This window comes from Bombyx mandarina, chromosome 15, assembly GCF_030267445.1.
Source record: "Bombyx mandarina strain Sakado chromosome 15, ASM3026744v2".
NCBI lineage: Eukaryota > Metazoa > Arthropoda > Insecta > Lepidoptera > Bombycidae > Bombyx > Bombyx mandarina.
In genome coordinates this window covers 16292698-16311050 of record NC_143221.1, presented here as the reverse complement: position 1 = coordinate 16311050, position 18353 = coordinate 16292698, and the positions used below count along the sequence as shown (strand labels likewise).

General features: G+C 37.5%; 1 protein-coding gene across 1 annotated transcript; it reads left to right on the top strand.

Moving 5' to 3' along the window:
- Positions 1-16313: 16313 nt before the first annotated feature.
- LOC114244481 (uncharacterized) lies at positions 16314-17050 on the top strand. The gene is made up of 2 exons (XM_089732850.1): positions 16314-16832; positions 17039-17050. Exons 1-2 carry the CDS (start codon positions 16314-16316, stop codon positions 17048-17050), a joined length of 531 nt encoding a protein of 176 aa, XP_089588976.1.
- The last annotated feature ends 1303 nt before the right edge of the window (positions 17051-18353 follow it).

Here is an 18353-nt window from a genome sequence, read left to right as displayed (position 1 = left end):
CATGTATTTCTTCAAACGAGGCTTGTAGAAAGTATTAATCGGTAGGCAGCGGCTTGGCTCTGCTCCTGGCATAACTGAAGTCCATAGGCGATGGTAACCACTCACCATCAGGTATGAGGTATGCTCGTCTGCATCCAAAGGCAATAAAAAAAATTATATATATATATATAAGTTCCGCAATCCTGGTCTCACATCACTAGACCGACAAAATAGTCGTTTAGTTTTCATTTCAAATTTGTTTGGTCAAAAATTTCATACCACCGACAGTGTACACAAATGAACGACACTGTAGATTTAATGGTGGGCAAAAATTCATAAAAAAGAACTACATAAAAAACAAATGAAAATTTAAAATAGGTCACAGTATCAATCGACGCATTCAGCATGGAGAATCGATTCATCTACAAAATGCGTATCTACATGTAATATAAATAAGCTAAAAAAAACATGCAATTTTCTTCTTTATTTACTCGACGCTAAGATCGTTTATATTATGAACCGATCAGATGTGAATCGTTCACGTAATGCGGCGGAACACTTAAGAAATCTCATCGCTTCGAGCCTCCAAAGAAAATATCGTTCCATTTCCGGTTTCCGCTTCGGTAATTTGTTTTCAGTCAGTATCTATAAAATATTGTATATGTTTTTTCTAACAAGAGTTTTCTTTTTACGTAAAACGCGAAATTAATACCAAGTTACTTAGATTAAAATATTCGCAAGAGCGTTAGTGATCTGATAAGTAATACAGTCCCGTTAATGAAGAACAATCATCGCCCAAGGACATCAGCAAGACGGCGAAAAATGAAGCTGTTGCACATTTGTATATATGTACAAACATTTTAAAATAAATAGATATCATACTATTATATTATATATTAGCGAATTACCGCCTCGATGAAGTAATAAGATTGTAAAATCATCAAATATGAATTCAGAATTTGCTTAATTTTAGGCAAATACCTTTCTTCAGCAAGATATTGTTTTCATATAATTGGCAATCAACGTATAAACAAACCACCTTGAGACATAGGTAAAAGCTTAAATTGTATGGCATAAAAGCTCTCATAACCTTAAAGCTGGAACGCGCGATTACTTCGCAGCAGAAATAGACTGTATACTGAACCATGTCCATAAAGTCTCATAATACACCCTAACTTACCCTAACTTAAGCGAAAGGATAGTCATGTACGAATTAAGATACTGTAATAATATCCGAAACAATTTATTTTCATCCGTGAAATACCTTATACAACCTCACCGTAAAAAGCTCCTTTTACGAGAACAAAGTAATAGGTAAAAAGTACTTCCACACATGAGCAATCGTAAAACGAAACGTATTCATAAAGTAAAAATGGTCGTAGCGTCTCGTAGCAACATAAGTGCTACGAATGTTCAAAGTGCTACGAAGTATCGTAGACAATTTGTAGACGTTGCTACGAAGCATTTACTTTAAGCTCCCGTGGATTTTAAAAATGACAGGAAGTAGAAAGAAACATGAGGCGAAAATTTACCTTTAAAAGTTTTCACTTAAACTAGAGAGAGAGCAAACGAGCTTCATGAAAATCTCCTTCATTCTACAAATTACAATGGGAGCCATATTACTATGTATGACAGAATGGAAAGCAGTCGACGTCGCCCCAAACACGTGATTTCGGATCCTCTTGATCCACTAACGGTGCTTTTAGGTATCTCAAGCACCAGTCATCGTTCCCGTCGAACCCGTCGCTTGCGACGAAGGGTTCGACGAGTAAATTAACCCTCAGACACAGCCCACTGAGTTTCTCGCCGGATCTTCTCAGTGGGTCGCGTTTCCGATGCAGTGGTAGATTCTGCGAAGCACGGCTCTTGCTAGGGTTCGTTTTAGCAACATCATCAGATTTGAGCCCCGTGAGCTTACCTACTAGTTAAGGCGACGCTGATATAGCCTCTCAAGGCTATCAGCTTAAAAACCTAAAGAATGATGATGTAAAAGTGAACAGAGAACAATCGAAGGTTCTGGTGACGATTAAGCTTAAACTATCCTGGTATGCTTTTTAACATGATAATAAACCACATATCTCGATTCGGCACTCAGTTTTCATTTTATGATATTAATGAACTAATAATTAAAAGTATTTTATGGAATTTTATTGTTACTACATTATTTCGACTTTTCGAATACCTTAGACATTTTGTGGTCACGGACAACGATGATCACTCATCACACAATTATTTTTGTCTTAATTTACGAATCGCGAAAACCGAAAAATATAAGCTAATGCTCGGTCAAGAGGGTCGTTAGTTCTTATAATAGGTACCAAATAAATAAAATACATGTAATAATTTCCACTAGCGTTTTACTTAAACTAGAAATACCCTGAATCTATGTACAATGTTACGTGCGGCCCGTTTCTCATTGGGGATGGTAAATCGGACTACAAACATGAGTGTTTATTTAGGTCTCCGTTTTCGTTTCTTCCGTTACTGTCATCGACAATAGACCAAAGTCGAATTAAAATTCAGAAGTATTTAATTCTATGATAATGATTGAATTGTTAAATTTATTTTATGTTAAATTGATACATTTGCTTACAAATTGAATCCGTACACTCGTGGAATTTGTTTAAAATCAACATTTGTAATTTTCAATCAACAATTACTAGTCTTTGGAATTCATTGGAAAAGGGAAAAATAAGGAACTTTCAGTCTTTGGCCTATGGGAACGCGAAGTTCTTAATAACAAGAAATGAGGTCTTTTGATACCATAATCTTGGCACCACTGCTCATCTCGAGACAGGGAGGTGCTTCTATTAAAAAAAAATTATACCAAAACAAAAAAGTATTTTTCAATAACAACTAATAATATAATATAGGGACCGGTGACAGTAACGGAATTAAGAAAAGCGTTGCGTATTTGTTCAGTTCTTGTAGATTATTGTGTCCCCTCGATGTGACCATTCTATGTGATGCTTAGTGAAGAGAAACCTTTTATTGAACTAGAACAATATTTGTTTTGGATACAATTTATTTTATTGAACGGATTGTAATAAATGTTTCGGCTCCATAGTTAAATCACGAAAACGCTGTTTACTAATGATTCATTTATTAAAAACTTTTATATATTTTCATTTATTTTTCGTTTATTGAAATGAACCACTCGTATTTTTCAGCATTAATCATTATTACATGGGCGCGACCAGCTTAGCCTGTTTGAAGTGTACTCGGATGGTTACCATAAGAAAATTAAAACATCGGTAGAAAAACACATAGCGAAGGATCTTATGGTCTATTTTCGAAAGATTATTTAGGCTATATGATTTTAATTATGTTAAAAAATATTTACCTCAATATTGTAATTGATACGAATTGAAATACCAGTAAATTATATTAATTTAAATTTCATCAGAACATATTTGGTAAACGTCGATACATCATAATATTTAGATATTTTTTTTATTGCTTAGATGGGTTGACGAGCTCACAGCCCACCTGGTGTTAAGTGGTTACTGGAGCCCATAAACACCTACAACGCAAATGCGCCACCCACCTTGAGATACAAGTTCTAAGGTCTTCAGTATAGTTTTACAACGGCTGCCCCACCCTTCAAACCGAAACGCATTACTGCTTCACGGCAGAAATAGGCAGGGTGGTGGTACCCACCCGCGCGGACTCACAAGAGGTCCTACCACCAGTAATTATGCAAATTATAATTGTGCGGGTTTCATTTTTATTACACGATGTTATTCCTTCACCGTGGAAGTCAATCGTGAACATTTGTTGAGTACGTATTTCATTAGAAAAATTGGTACCCGCCTGCGGGATTCGAACACCGGTGCATCGCTTCAACACGAATGCACCAGACGTCTTATCCGTTAGGCCACGACGACTACAAAATATGTCATCATAATATGTAGATGTAATCACACGGATTTCCAAAAAGTCACATTCTTGAGAAGAATCGATCAAAAACAATAATACTCAACGATGTTGTTTGTTTTTTACCAACACCGATTTTGTGTTATCTTCTTTACAATTTCATGTAAAAATACGGTAATAACAATAAATGAAGCCATCTATAACGCACACTTCGTTTTAACATAGTGATGTCTGTGAAACAATTGATTCAATGCACAAATGTAGGTAGCGATTCTATGTTTCGTGTGATCTTGTTGTAACGACGCACATAAAGTTCCGTAATAAAATAACTTACTAGCTTTATGTAAACGAGTCATTGGTAAAGCAAACCTGTGGTTACTGTTAGTCTATATGTATATTGTGCCAGTCAAAATGTCGTCATGGCCTAAAACGCCCGGTCAACTTATTTCTAACTAGCGACCCGCCCTCGCTTCGCTTCGGAAACATTAAAACACACATGAAACCAAAAAAAAAATTAAAAAAAAATTAAAAAAAGTAGCCTATGTTCATCAGGGACAATGTCGGCTTCTAATGGAAAAATAATTTTTCAAATCGGTCCAGTAGTTTCGGAGCCTATTCGAAACAAACAAACAAACAAATCTTTCCTCTTTATAATATTAGTATAGATAATGCGACGGTTCATACTTTAAACGATTTCTTCCAATGACTGTTACGATAGCATAATAAGAATCAACTCCACAAACCAATTTAATTTACGTAATTAATTTCGGATAGAGCCTCTCTAGTGACCCAGAATGGGTAGGTGCCATCATCCTATCTACTTTTAGTGCAATGCAGTAATGCGTTCCGGTCAAAGAATAAGTCAGTGGTCAGACTATATAATTGAGACTAACACCTCATATCTCAAAGTAGATGATGGCATTCACGCAAAAAATCATGGAATGCTTTTAAATGATTTTTTCACACACACTCATACATACGAGTAAAAGAAATGGTATATAAGCAAAAAAAATGTATATGATAGAAGAGTATGGAAGGAGAAAGCACGTTGTGCCGACCCCAGGTGACTGGGAGAAGGGCAGGAGAATGATGACTCGTACATAAAACACTCAAAATTATTCGGACACTGAACTAAGAAATGTAATTTCCTTAAAGGGGATTGCCCACTCTCCATAGTGTGCTAGGCCCAAGATGGACATCAATTATTACTATAAAAATGTACTGATTCAAATTCTTAAATGTATTGGATATCTAAAAAATATATTGAAATTGACGCCACTATTATAAAAAATATAATAAAAATAAAAACTCGTTTTGAGGTTAATTTTCTATATAAATAAGTGTCGGATTGTGAGATACTTCAAGAACTTTTCTTTTCTTAATGTTTAAGATGTTCCTAATGTATTTTTATCCAATAGGGTATAAAAACACACTTAATTCTTTAAATATCTATATTTTCTTCATCTTCATACACAATTAGTATCATCTAAAAATAGCAAAGGAGAGCATATACACGGTTTTAAATCTCGGTCAGGGTAAAACCACAATTCACACAATGTTTTTTAGTCGTAGTATGAAACGTTATTGATAAAAGTAAAATAAATCGAAGAAAAATCAGAACACATCCATTTTGTACGCAAGCACAACACCACAAGCAGCAAGCGAAGTGTCAGTCAGTGAGATTAAATTCAGTGTTGTCAGTATAAAGAAAAATAATTACATGAAATTCATATATCGATTATTTTTTTAAATAACCGATAATTGATTTATATCTTAATCTTTTTTTACGAGTACACATTATTTTTTATGTTTTTGTTTTAGTTGTACATATTTAAATAACAATACTAGTAAAGTTTTTTTTATTGCTTAGATGGGTGGGCGAGCTCACAGCCACCCTGGTGTTGCTAAGTGGTTACTCGAGCCCACAGACATCTACAACGTAAATGCGCCACCCACCTTGAGATATAAGTTCTAAGGTCTCAAGTATAGTTACAAGTTAAAGTCCAATGGGTATGTCTTCGATGTTATTTTATGTGCATAAAATCCATTAAAATCGTTTGATTAATGATAATACTTAAAATGATTTATTTATATGTTTTATTTATATACTCAAAATATTTACTTCATACGTAAAAGGATTTGAAGCTGGCAATATTTTTCCCGCAAAAATAAAAATCCTTGTTTTTTCAATAGAGTTACTTTTTTTAAACTACTTATTGTAAACTATAGTGGCGCTTATTTGCAAGAAAGTAAATGCATATTTATTTATGACAAAATTAATGCACAAAGTATTTTTTCTATAATCTATTGTCCGCTTTGGGCCGAAAATGGGCCATCCCCTTTCTCCCTCAAGGATTCCCTCGGGTGCATGTAATAAATCACAAGACTAGCCCTCTTCTGCAGAATGAAAATCGATCCAACATCGCCATAATTTGTACAAAGTAAGCCACAGACGTACTATAAGTTAGCATAAGCACATATTTTTATAACGTACTAGCTGATCCGGCAGACTTCGTAGTGCCTCAATCGATAAATAAAAGACCTAAACTTTTGTATAAAATAAACTTAAAACAAACAAAAGGAATCCGTCCGATGGGGGACACATCAAAGGAAAAACAAAATTGTCATTTTTATTTAATTCCGAGCATTTTCATATTTATCCACCTTTAAACCTTCTCTGGACTTCCACAAATAATTCAAGACCAAAATTAGCCAAATCGGTTCAGCCGTTCTCGAGTTTTAGCGAGACTAACGAACAGCAATTCATTTTTATATACAGAGATATGCTGTAGAACTAAGTCTGCTCGCTAATTAAATGAATTTAGGATCTCACAGCAGTACATTGCACACCAAATAAATGACACGTCTTACCCATTAGACCATCGAGTTGTTGAATTCACGTACTTACTTAACTGATACTGTTATTAAATTCTTAACAAACATTTTCTCTGCTAACTCTCAAAAAGGTAGTGGTAGATGACTCAATTAGCTGAAAATACACTTACCATTCTATGAAAGCTCTCTCTTGCTTCTGAAATTGCACAAGCGATTTTAAATCTAAAATCCATAACTCTACGGTCGAGTATCGTTAACTGGATATAGACAATTTCATTTACTTTGTCGTAAACATCTGATACAATCTCCGAATAAAGCAATCCCGGATTGTAACAAAATCATCTCCCGCCAATACTTCATAAAGCTGAGTGCTGAATGTACCTCGTTCTATGTTCGAGCTGGCTGCTTCGCTTCATCTGGAACGTGAGTTGATTTAAAGGGCGAAGGTACTTTTTAAGTTTCAATTGAATGGCAAAAATGTACTAAACTAGTTTTGAAACATTTTCATCTCAACTGTAGATCTTATTGGTTTTCGAAAATCTGCTTAGTTTGACAACAAAATTCTGTGTAACAATTCTTCCACTCAAGTGAAAGAATTTTTATAAATATAGGATTAATTAGGACTATAAATATAGGATTTTTAATAATTAAAATACATAATACGTATTTTAAAATAATTAAAATACATATAAAATAGAAAAACCTGGATGTTATTGTAGATCGACATCTTTCGTGGAGTTCTCACGTTGCTGAGATTAGTAGGAAGGTGCACTTCGCCTTGCACTCGTTGAGATGTCTGCAGGGCTTCTTACCTCAGCATACAAAAATATATCTCGTCCAAGCTCTCATTCTACCCATAATTGATTACGCCGATGCCTACTACTTGGATGCCACTGAGCACCTCTCAAATAAGCTTGAGAGGTTGCAAAATCTATGTATCCGTTTTGTATACAATCTCAGAAAATTCGATCATGTTTCTTATTTTCGCAAAGAACTTAAATGGCTCCCTATACGCCTTCGTAGGAATACTCGAATATTATGTCTCCTATTCAATATCCTACATAAGCCCACTTCTCCCTTATATTTAAGTGAGCGATTCTCTTTCATTCGTTCTCCTGATGCTCCCTGCAGATCCAACTAACGTTCTGTCTTGTTATTCCCTTCCCACAAAACCAATTTCTATTCTCACTCCTGTACTGTGCACGCGGTCAGACTGTGGAATTCGTTGCCGGCTGACATCCGAGTTTGCAAGTCTGTTTCTGTTTTTAAATACAAGGTCAAACAATTTTATCTCTCATCACCCGAATGATCATGGTTCTATACTCTTCGTATATACGAGTGTTACTGTGTTACTTATAATATTTTGTATTCAAGTTTAGCAATATTTGCTATGTGTATGTGCATTACTATAATTATCATGCTGTATTTGTTATTTTAGTTATATGTTATTTGTTCTACACACACACTCATCACTTTTAATTATTATTCTCATAATCCTTTCCTTCCTCATAGTCCTTAAGACTTTCATGGTCGTCGTGGCCTAACGGATAAGACGTCCGGTGCATTCGTGTTGAAGCGATGCACCGGTGTTCGAATCCCGCAGGCGGGTACCAATTTTTCTAATGAAATACGTACTCAACAAATGTTCACGATTGACTTCCACGGTGAAGGAATAACATCGTGTAATAAAAATGAAACCCGCAAAATTATAATTTGCGTAATTACTGGTGGTAGGACCTCTTGTGAGTCCGCACGGGTAGGTACCACCGCCCCGCCTATTTCTGCCGTGAAGCAGTAATGCGTTTCGGTTTGAAGGGTGGGGCAGCCGTTGTGACTATACTGAGACCTTAGAACTATATCTCAAGGTGTGTGGCGCATTTACGTTGTAGATGTCTATGGGCTCCAGTAACCACTTAGCATCGGGTGGGCTGTGAGCTCGTCCACACAGCTAAGCAAAAAAAAAAAAAAAAAAAAAAAAAAAAAAAAAAAAAAAAAAAAAAAAAAAAAAAAAAAAAAAAAAAAAAAAAAAAAAAAAAAAAAAAAAAAAAAAAAAAAAAAAAAAAAAAAAACCTCTCGCAGGTCTGCTGGAAGAGATTTCTGAAAGAAATAAGCAGCACCTTTGTACATAATTTTCCTATTACTCTGTACTATGACTTCTTTTCTGTGTGTACATAAATAAATAAATGTATAATGCATAATATGTATAATAAAATTAACATTATATACATGATAAAATTAATAATACATAAATATGTATTATTAATTTTATTACTGGGCTACTTCTAGCTTTTAAATAAACGCGCCAGTGGCCTACGCAATCTTCAGTTTGTTTTCATCTTGTTACTGGCTTAGAATGGTCGTATATCTAAATGTCGAAATACATAGCATTTCAAAAGGTCAAAATTATTATTACATTGGTTTTCCTGAAGCGCCAACAATTGCGCTAAGCTCAAACTCAACTAAGTTTAAAAACCGAATTTACCATTCACATTTATTTTCGCACAAAAATCGAATCTGTTTTCAAGTTATAAATAATTTGGAGGGTTACGAGCTTTAAGCTCACGTGTACCCCGACTCGCTTCAGTGCAGTAGAAGCGACCGTTTTATTGCCATCCACAAAATATATTTACAGTGTATTTGAGACAGCTCTTACGTGAAAATAATCCGTATGTGTCTCTAACTAAAAGGTGCCGTAAAATACTTTGAGGTTCTAAACGTAATAAACTTTTCACTTCTCATTTAACGAGAACATAGTGCTGCTACAACGAGAACAAAGCGTAAATTTATTTTGTCGTAAACAGAGCAATGAAAATTGAATGCAATAAATTGAGAACATAAGAGACGGAGGATCTTTACAGATATTTTTTTATTGCCCTTGTAAGCAGACGATCCTACAGCCCACCTGATGGTGAATGGTTACCGTCACCCATGGACTACAGCAATGTCAGAGGCAGAGCCGCTGCCTTAAATAAGGACATGACATACCGCTCGGGAAACACCGTGGAAGGGAGCTCATTCCATAGCCGGATGGTACGCGGCAAAAAAGACCTCTGGAAACGCACTGTCGATGAACGCAGCGGCTCCAGATAATATGGATGAACTCAGCTCCGATGGCGGGTGGTGCGATGATAAAAAGGAGATGAGGGAATTAACTCAAACAATTCCTCAGAGCACCCCCCATGAAACATACGGTACAAAATACAGAGGGAACCGAAGTCCCTCCGCAGACCCAGAGGTTCCAAACGATCCGTGAGAATGGAATTATCGACAATCCGAACGGCTCTCTTCTATCTATTATGATATTATTGTGTGTTTTTACTAGTGGTAGGACCTTTTGTGAGTCAACACGGGTAGGTACCGCCACCTTGCCTATTTCTGCCGTGAAGCAGTAATGCGTTTCGGTTTGAAGAGTGGGGCAGCCGCCGTAACTATACTGAGAACTCTTAGAACTAATATCTCAAGGTGGGTGAGGGCATTTACGTTGTAGTTATCTATGGGCTCCAGTAACCACTTTACACCAGGTGGGCTGTAAGCTCGTCCACCCATCTAAGCAATAAAATTAAAAAAAAGGTAAGTACAAGGCTCTAAGGGCGATTTTTGACTGTTTTCTTTTCTCGTACCCAAGTCAGCACGACGATCCTACTAACCGTCTAATTTTACTGGTGATAATGCTAATAAATTCTATCCTATCCTATCCCATAAATTCTATTTATACCGTTCTCGCATTTCGGTCTCAAAGATTTAGTTTTTAAACTTCCACTTCCATTTTATGTCTTGGGGTAGGTTATTTATTTTAATGGCTATATAGCAGACGAACACACTATCTACCTGATGGTTAATAGTAACTGCTGCCCATAGACATCAGCAATGTGAGAAGCACAGCCAACCCGTTGCGTACTGTTGAACACTATTCGCGTCATTTGAAGAAGAATGTTGTGGAAGAATTTTAACGGTAGACAGCGGCTTGGCTCTGCCCCCAGCATTGCTGAAGTCCATGGGCGACGGTAACCACTCACCATCAGGTAGGCCATATGCTCGTCTGCCTAGAAGAGCAATAAAAAAAATAAAAAAATAAAAATTTACATACTCTCTCTTATTTTTCTCCCAATGCCTCTAGTCTACGATCCACGAATGTTCTCTAACAGAATTATTAACATAATGTTAACTACACGATGACCAAGCTTTGCTCGGCATTTTCTTTTTTGATAAATTGTGTTTTTTAGAAATTATATTTAAACACGAATTTCATATTGATAAAATGATGAAATATTCCAAGATCGTTTAGGCATTTTTAAGTGAACACGTGAGTTAAAAAGACACAAATAATCTTATACCAAATAATATAAATAAGCAATTCATTTTCTTGGTCTAACCTTAAACCAAACACTCATTGGCTTCGGGTTGCTTAACAACCCCATCTGCTGAAGTAGCTTTAGTGTTATTGTGTCTTGAAAGCAGTTAGTTGCTCTCAATTGAGAAAAATAGTATTATTATTCGCCAATAGATGTCGGGAAGAGTCATATAGTTGATTATTTATCGAAAAAGTTCATTATTGAAAACACGAATAAAACAACATTTTCTGGTATAAGATTCTCGTTCTTAGTTTAAATTTTATGAACGGCACATAATGCACCCTGCTCATCTATCCACGATGCATATAATATTTCATAGTAATTACGCCAACAGTGTACAGTAATCTGAACGTCACTTAATTTACTCGTACATGGCCATAATTTCACTCGCGTACGGAATTCGAACCTGTAATTAATATTATAGCACAATAATACATTGGGGTTCTTGGGAAAAGGGTTGTCAGTAATCTTGACTCTGTGTGACGATATAATTCAAAAGATTTTGTTCTATGTCATTAGTGCCGAAAATACATACTAGATATGCATTCAGACACCAAAATGATACTTTACGAAGTTTGCGCTAATACTCAGTGGCTAGGCTGTGATTGTTGAAAAAGCTATGAACCTGCTTGAGTTTTTCTTTATTTTTTATTGCGTATATGGATGAACGAGCTCACGGCCCGCCTGGTGTTAAGTGGTTACCGGAGCCCATAGATATCTATAACGTAAATGTGCCACCCACCTTGAGATAATATAAGTTCTAAGGTCTCAACTATAGTTACAACGGCTGCCCCACCCTTCAAACCGAAACAAATTACTGCTTCACGGCAAAAATAGGCAGGGTAATGGTACCTACCCGCGCGGACTCACAAGAGGTCCTACCACCAGTAAATGAGTGTCCCCGCTACATTCAAATAAAGGATAGATCTAGGGCAGTAACAACTAGGTACGTTATTATAATTGCATCGATTTTGATAGAATAAGTACAACACTAACATCTTTTGCTATATTTGTTTTTCGGGCCAACCCTAAAGCGCCGGCACGGACGAAATCGCCCACGGGCCGAAGCACGCGAGCTTGACATTCATCATGTTTCTTAACACTCACGAAGGTCTACGTATTACGTGTGAATCAAATGATCATATATCATTTGTTTGTAAAAACATGTAAAGATTTTGGTGCGTAATTTGGGTCTTTGAACTAAATATAAAGAGATGATGTCTGAAACTCATAAATATTAGTATAACTTAGACACCACCACACACTTTGTCGCATGAAGTTGAAGTTTGATGCGTCTAATGCTCAGAAGCTTTTAGAAGGTTCTCTTCCTTTTCCTACAGATATGTAGTCTATAGTCTACAGATGTACATAAGATATGTGCGTATTGTGTTGCTTTTGTTTTTTTGTAATTTAAATTTCTAAATTTCTCTTCTCTGTTCACTTTCTACTTATATGTGATTTTGATAGTGGCAACATATTTGGTTATTGTTTTAGCTATTTTTTAATTAATTTTAATAATATGTGTTTGTATTGGTTACCCAAATAAATAAATATGCTGTTGCAAAGCTCAAGTTGTATACAGGGCCGCAAAGCTTGCACGGCACACGGTCGGCACACCCAGGGAGCGGCAAATCAAGCAATTCACCACGTAATTCAGGTAATTATTTTATCTTCGTTGATTTCTTTTTCTTTTTCCCCACCTTACTTCACTGGTGGTAGGACCTCTTGAGAGTCCGCGTGGGTAGGTACCACCACCCTGCTTATTTCTGCCGTGAAGCAGTAATGCGTTTTGGTTTGAAGGGTGGGGCAGCCGTTATAACTGTACCTGAGACCTTAGAACTTATGTCTCAAAGTGGGTGGCGCATTTACGTTGTAGATGTCTATGGGCTTCAGTAACCACTTAATACCAGGTGGGCTGTGAGCTCGTCTACCCATCTAAGCAATAAAAAGTATAACACTAAAGTTTTATTTTCTTCCTAAACATACGCATCATTAACGTCACACATAAATCAAATTACAATAAAAATCAAATTAACTTTGATCACAACTCAAAATACTCAATCCTCGTTCAAAATACTATTATTCGTCACGAATTTCACGAAATCCTCTCGAACGTAACCAATTTCAATCATTCTTTATCTCTTATTAAGTTTCAAATCTGTTCAAAGCCACCTTTATTGCTAGAGCGAGACGGATCAGGCGTTCATTCATTTTGTCGTTCACACCTATACTGTAGCAAATACAGACACAGTAAGTACATTAAAATTTTTATTTTATTATTATTTAATTTTATTTATTTTATTTTATTTATGATATTATCGTCATCATCATCAGCCTTTATCTGCCCACTGCTGGACATAGGCCTTCCCCAATGCCTTCCACAGAATGCGGTCCTCCGCCTTCCGCATCCACCGACTTCCTGCCGTGCGCACTCGCTCGTCGAGATCAGCAACACCTGGGGCCACAGCAACAGCCTATTTGACGTCACCTGATTTTTTAAAATTTGGTTTGATGAAAATCTAATGGTCAATAATATGAAAACACTCTGGAAACGCTGGCAGTCGATGAATGCAGTAGTTCCAGACTAAGAGTGAACTCTAAGCCAGTGATCTTAAAAGGACATGATCGAATCATTTGAAAGAAATCCTCAAAGCACTCCAGATCAGAGCAGAATATGTAACTCACCAAATAAGCCTGCCTACACCGCTACAAATTGTTCTAAGCCTTGCGAAGTTATTCACGAGATCACTGAATTCTAATCCACTATGTATGGAGGTCGATTCGTTCCAAAGGTGAGGACATTGCAGCTGACTCAAGGGACCGGCGCTATACAGGCCGTCATTTATTTAAGGAAGTTAATTAATTAAATATGTTTGATGTTGGTATTTTGGAGAAAATTAACCTAATTTTGTTTAGGTTAATAGTCTAAAAAGGTGTAATTGTAGTTGACAACAGATATGAGACTACGTACAAAACTTTAATTATAAATGTAATTTCTGAAACAACAGATCCTTAGATTAATTTATCTTTTTAATTAATTACCTTTCGCTAGCCTATATGAAGTTGGTCAACGTCCATCCCATACCAGCCAATGGGTTTATGACCTAAGAAATTTATGATAGTTATGAAATAATTTTAATACATTATGCTATCAGTAGGCTAAGCAACTGTGGCCCGGGATGAAGTTTCGAAGATTAGAACAATCATTTTCGTCAAAACGGTCATGGGTTAATCGACAAACGATACTATTAAAGACATACCTACACTCAGACTAGTTAAAGATATAAATACCACATTAGCACTAGATGTTCTACAAAAGCCCATCTTCAAATAAGCAGAAGAACCGTATTTTTTTCAACAAGACGAGCTGACAGCCCACCTGGTTTTAAGTGGTTACTGGAGCCCATAGATATCTACAACGTAAATGCGCCAAGGTGGGTACCTTAAGATATAAGTTCTAAGGTCTCAGTATAGTTACAACGGCTGCTCCACCCTTCATACCGAAACGCATTACTGCTTCACGGCAGCAATAGGCAGGGCGGTGGTACCTACCTGTGCAGACTCACTAGAGGTCCTACCACCACTAAGGATGCAATGAAATGTCGTAATGTTTCCCACGAAATCGCAAGTGATATGCAGGCAACTTCTTCGTATTTCCGCCCACAAACGTCCGCTGCTAGACATAGTTCTCCCGAAAGCCACCATCCAGCTGTCTACATCCAGCGGAGTTCCGCAATCAAGCTCTTCACATATTAATACAAGAAAAGGGGAGGTAATAAAGCGATTGAATGCCAGCCAAAAGACGCACCTTCCTATCACTCCGATTATTTTAAGGGTTTTTTTTTCTTACCTATGCTGATAGCCTTGAGAGGCTATATCAGTGTTACCCTAGCGTGTAGGTGATCTCTTGGGGCTCAAACTGGAGGTGTTAATGACACTGGCCCTAGCAATAGCAGTGCTTCGCAGAATCTACCACCGGATCGGAAACGCGACCCACTGAAAAGATCCAACGAGAAACTCAGTGGGCTATGTCTATGGATTAATTTACTGGACGGATATTTACAGGACGGTGACCGGTGCTTGTGGTACCTAAAAGCACCGTTAATGGATCGAGAGGATCCGTAATGACGTGTTTAGGGCGACGTCGACTGTTTACCATTCGGTCCACAGGATCGGGTATGTACAGGGTCAAGCCTTTCCTGGTAGTACTTATAGCTGATATGATAATAATTCGTATTACAAACAATTCTACTTAAAACATCCATAAAACAAAATTAATAATTTCGAAATGAACACGTGAACAAAACAAGTCTAAAGCAATAATATTAATTTAACAAAAAGGTTGTAATTAGCCCTTTTTCATTCAAACGTTCCTCGGATTAATTAGGTTTATTGAAATTGATTCGTGAAAAGGCTGTTTGTACAAATTTACCTTATGTAACCCAGTTTGTTGAAACTGAGCTCCAACGGTTTGTTGAAACTGATGAATATTATAGATAAAATAATAAAATTTTACTTTTCTTCTTCTTCTCCGTCGCTTCCTTATTACTGAGGGTCGTGAGCACCTTGGTCTAATTTTTGCACCAGCTTCCTCCAATGTTGCCTGCATTTGGCCTGTTTAATGGTGCCCGGACTCTGGTGTTTGTGGCCTTTTTGATAATGTCCGTCCACCTGGTTAGCGATCTTCCTCGACTTCTCTTTCCTTCCACGTGACCTACAACTATTAGTTTTTCCAAGCTGTCAGAATTTTGTCGGGCCACGTGTCCGAAGTACTTGAGGAGACGCTGCATACAGGTTATAGATAGTATAATAATATTACTTTTAGTTTTTTTTTTTTTTTGTTGCCTAGATGTGTGGATGAGCTCACAGCTCACCTGATGATTACTGGAACCCATAGACATCTACAACGTACATGCGCCACACACCTTGATATATAAGTTCTAAGGTCTCAGTATAGTTACAACGGCTGCCCCACCCTTCGAACCGAAACGCATTACTGCTTCATGGCAGAAATTGGCAGGGTGGTGGTACCTACCCGCGCGGACTCACAAGAGGTCTGTGCCTACAGCAAGTCAGTATTGTCTGTATCATTATAAATAAAGGACGTGTCCACAGAACACTATCGTTTGTTTATTAAACAATACTCGCTCACACCATTTGAACGGCTACATAAACATAAAATAGATATATACAACACAGTGGTGACCCCGAACGAGAACATAGACGCCGCTCGATAGCCAGATACGTTTTTAAGAACCGATTTGTAATAAAATGACTTCAGTTGAAGCAGAAGTAGCCGTTGTTTCTGTAACTTCGAGGATTCCTGAGTTTTGGTGCGACCAACCACGCTTATGGTACGTGCAATGTGAAGCTATCCTAGCACCGCAGAAGTTAAGTGATGAGGCCCGATACAACCTAGTTGTTACTAAATTAGGCAAGGACGTCGTACAACAGGTCAGTGACATTCTATTAAAACCACCTGATGAGAAGAAATTTGATACGCTGAAAGAACGTTTGTTAAAAATCTATGAAGAATCGGAGATGAGACAATTTCAAAAATTGCTTAGCGAGATGGAGTTGGGGGATCAGAAGCCCTCTCAACTCTTACGCCGTATGAGGGATCTGGCTCGCGATAAAATGCCCGATGAGACCCTTAGAATTATGTGGCAAGGTCACCTACCCGCGGCAGTTCGGGGAGTGCTAGCAGTCTGCGAAGCAAAAGACTTAGAGCACCTGTCGGCAATTGCGGATAAAGTCATCGAGACGACGCAGCCCTTGCAAGTGTCTGAAGTACAGAGCACTCCTGGCAGTAGTTCCAGTACTGACCATAGCTTTATACTGGCGGAGATAGCCAAATTAAGCTTAAAAATAAGAGAGATGGAGCAAAGTCGCAATTTTCACCGTTTTCGACCGCGATCACGGTCATCATCACGTAATCGTAATACGAGTCGACGTTCACCGAGCAGCCCGGACTGGCTATGTGTTTATCATTTTAGATATCGCCATAGAGCTAGAAAATGTGTAGAACCGTGTGCCTGGAAAAAGCCAGTGATTCAGGAAAACTAACTGAGGTGTACTCGCAGGCGGGGATATGCACCGTCACTCCTATACACCGCCTATGTATAACAGACAATAATACTGGACTTAGATTTTTAGTGGACACGGGTGCGAATATTTCTGTGCTACCAGTAAAGAAGAATCGGTTTTATAACAATAAGTGTGATGATTATAAACTGTACGCAGCGAATGGTACAGAAATTCGAACTTATGGAGTTAAGACTTTAAACTTAGACTTTAATCTACGTCGATCATTCCGATGGACATTTGTTTTAGCAGACGTCAAGCAACCAATAATCGGTGCTGATTTTCTGTCTCACTATATGCTATTGGTAGATTTAAAAAACAGAAAACTCATCGACTCCGTGACCACTCTACAAAGTATTGCATCTGTGGTTTTGCAAGACGATCCTACAATGAATACAATCGACTACACAAGTGATTATAGTGATATTTTGACGGAATTCCCTGATATTACTAAGCCGATGAACTTCAAAGATACACCTTTTCATACAACAGTACACTACATTGAGACTACAGGACCAGCTGTCTTCGTACGTCCACGACCGCTACCACCGGACAAGTACCAAAAGGTCAAGGCAGAATTCCAACAAATGCAAGACATGGGAATATGTAGGCCCTCCAGAAGCAACTGGGCAAGTCCACTGCACGTTGTAGTGAAGAAGAACGGAGAGCTCAGACCTTGTGGTGATTACAGGCAGCTCAACGCAATTACCAAGCCAGATCGCTACCCAATACCTCGTATACAAGACGCTACCTTTTTATTGCACGGAAAAACTATATTTTCGAGAATAGACATGCAAAGAGCTTACCATAATATTCCTATATATGAAAAGGACATTCCTAAGACAGCAATTGCTTGTCCTTTTGGTTTATTCGAATTTATGAGACTGGGATTTGGCTTTAAAAACGCTGCAGCCACATTTCAACGGTTCCTTAACGACGAAGTGCTACGCAACGTAAACAACATCTTTATTTACATCGATGACGTCATCATCGCCTCGTCATCAGAATTTGAACACAGAGTACATGTTCGAGAAGTACTAAGTCGCTTGAATAAATACGGAATTACTATTAATATGGCCAAATGTGAATTCGGAAAATCCGAACTGAATTTTCTTGGATTTCGGGTATCAAAAGACGGTATTAGACCACTGGACGAGCAAGTAAAGGTCATATCCGAGTTCAAGAGGCCTAATACAGTAGATGAGTTACGTCGTTTTCTTGGAATGG

Coding starts and splice junctions, on each gene's coding strand:
- LOC114244481 (XM_089732850.1), top strand. CDS start 16,314: ATGACTTCAGTTGAAGCAGAAGTAGCCGTTGTTTCTGTAACTTCGAGG.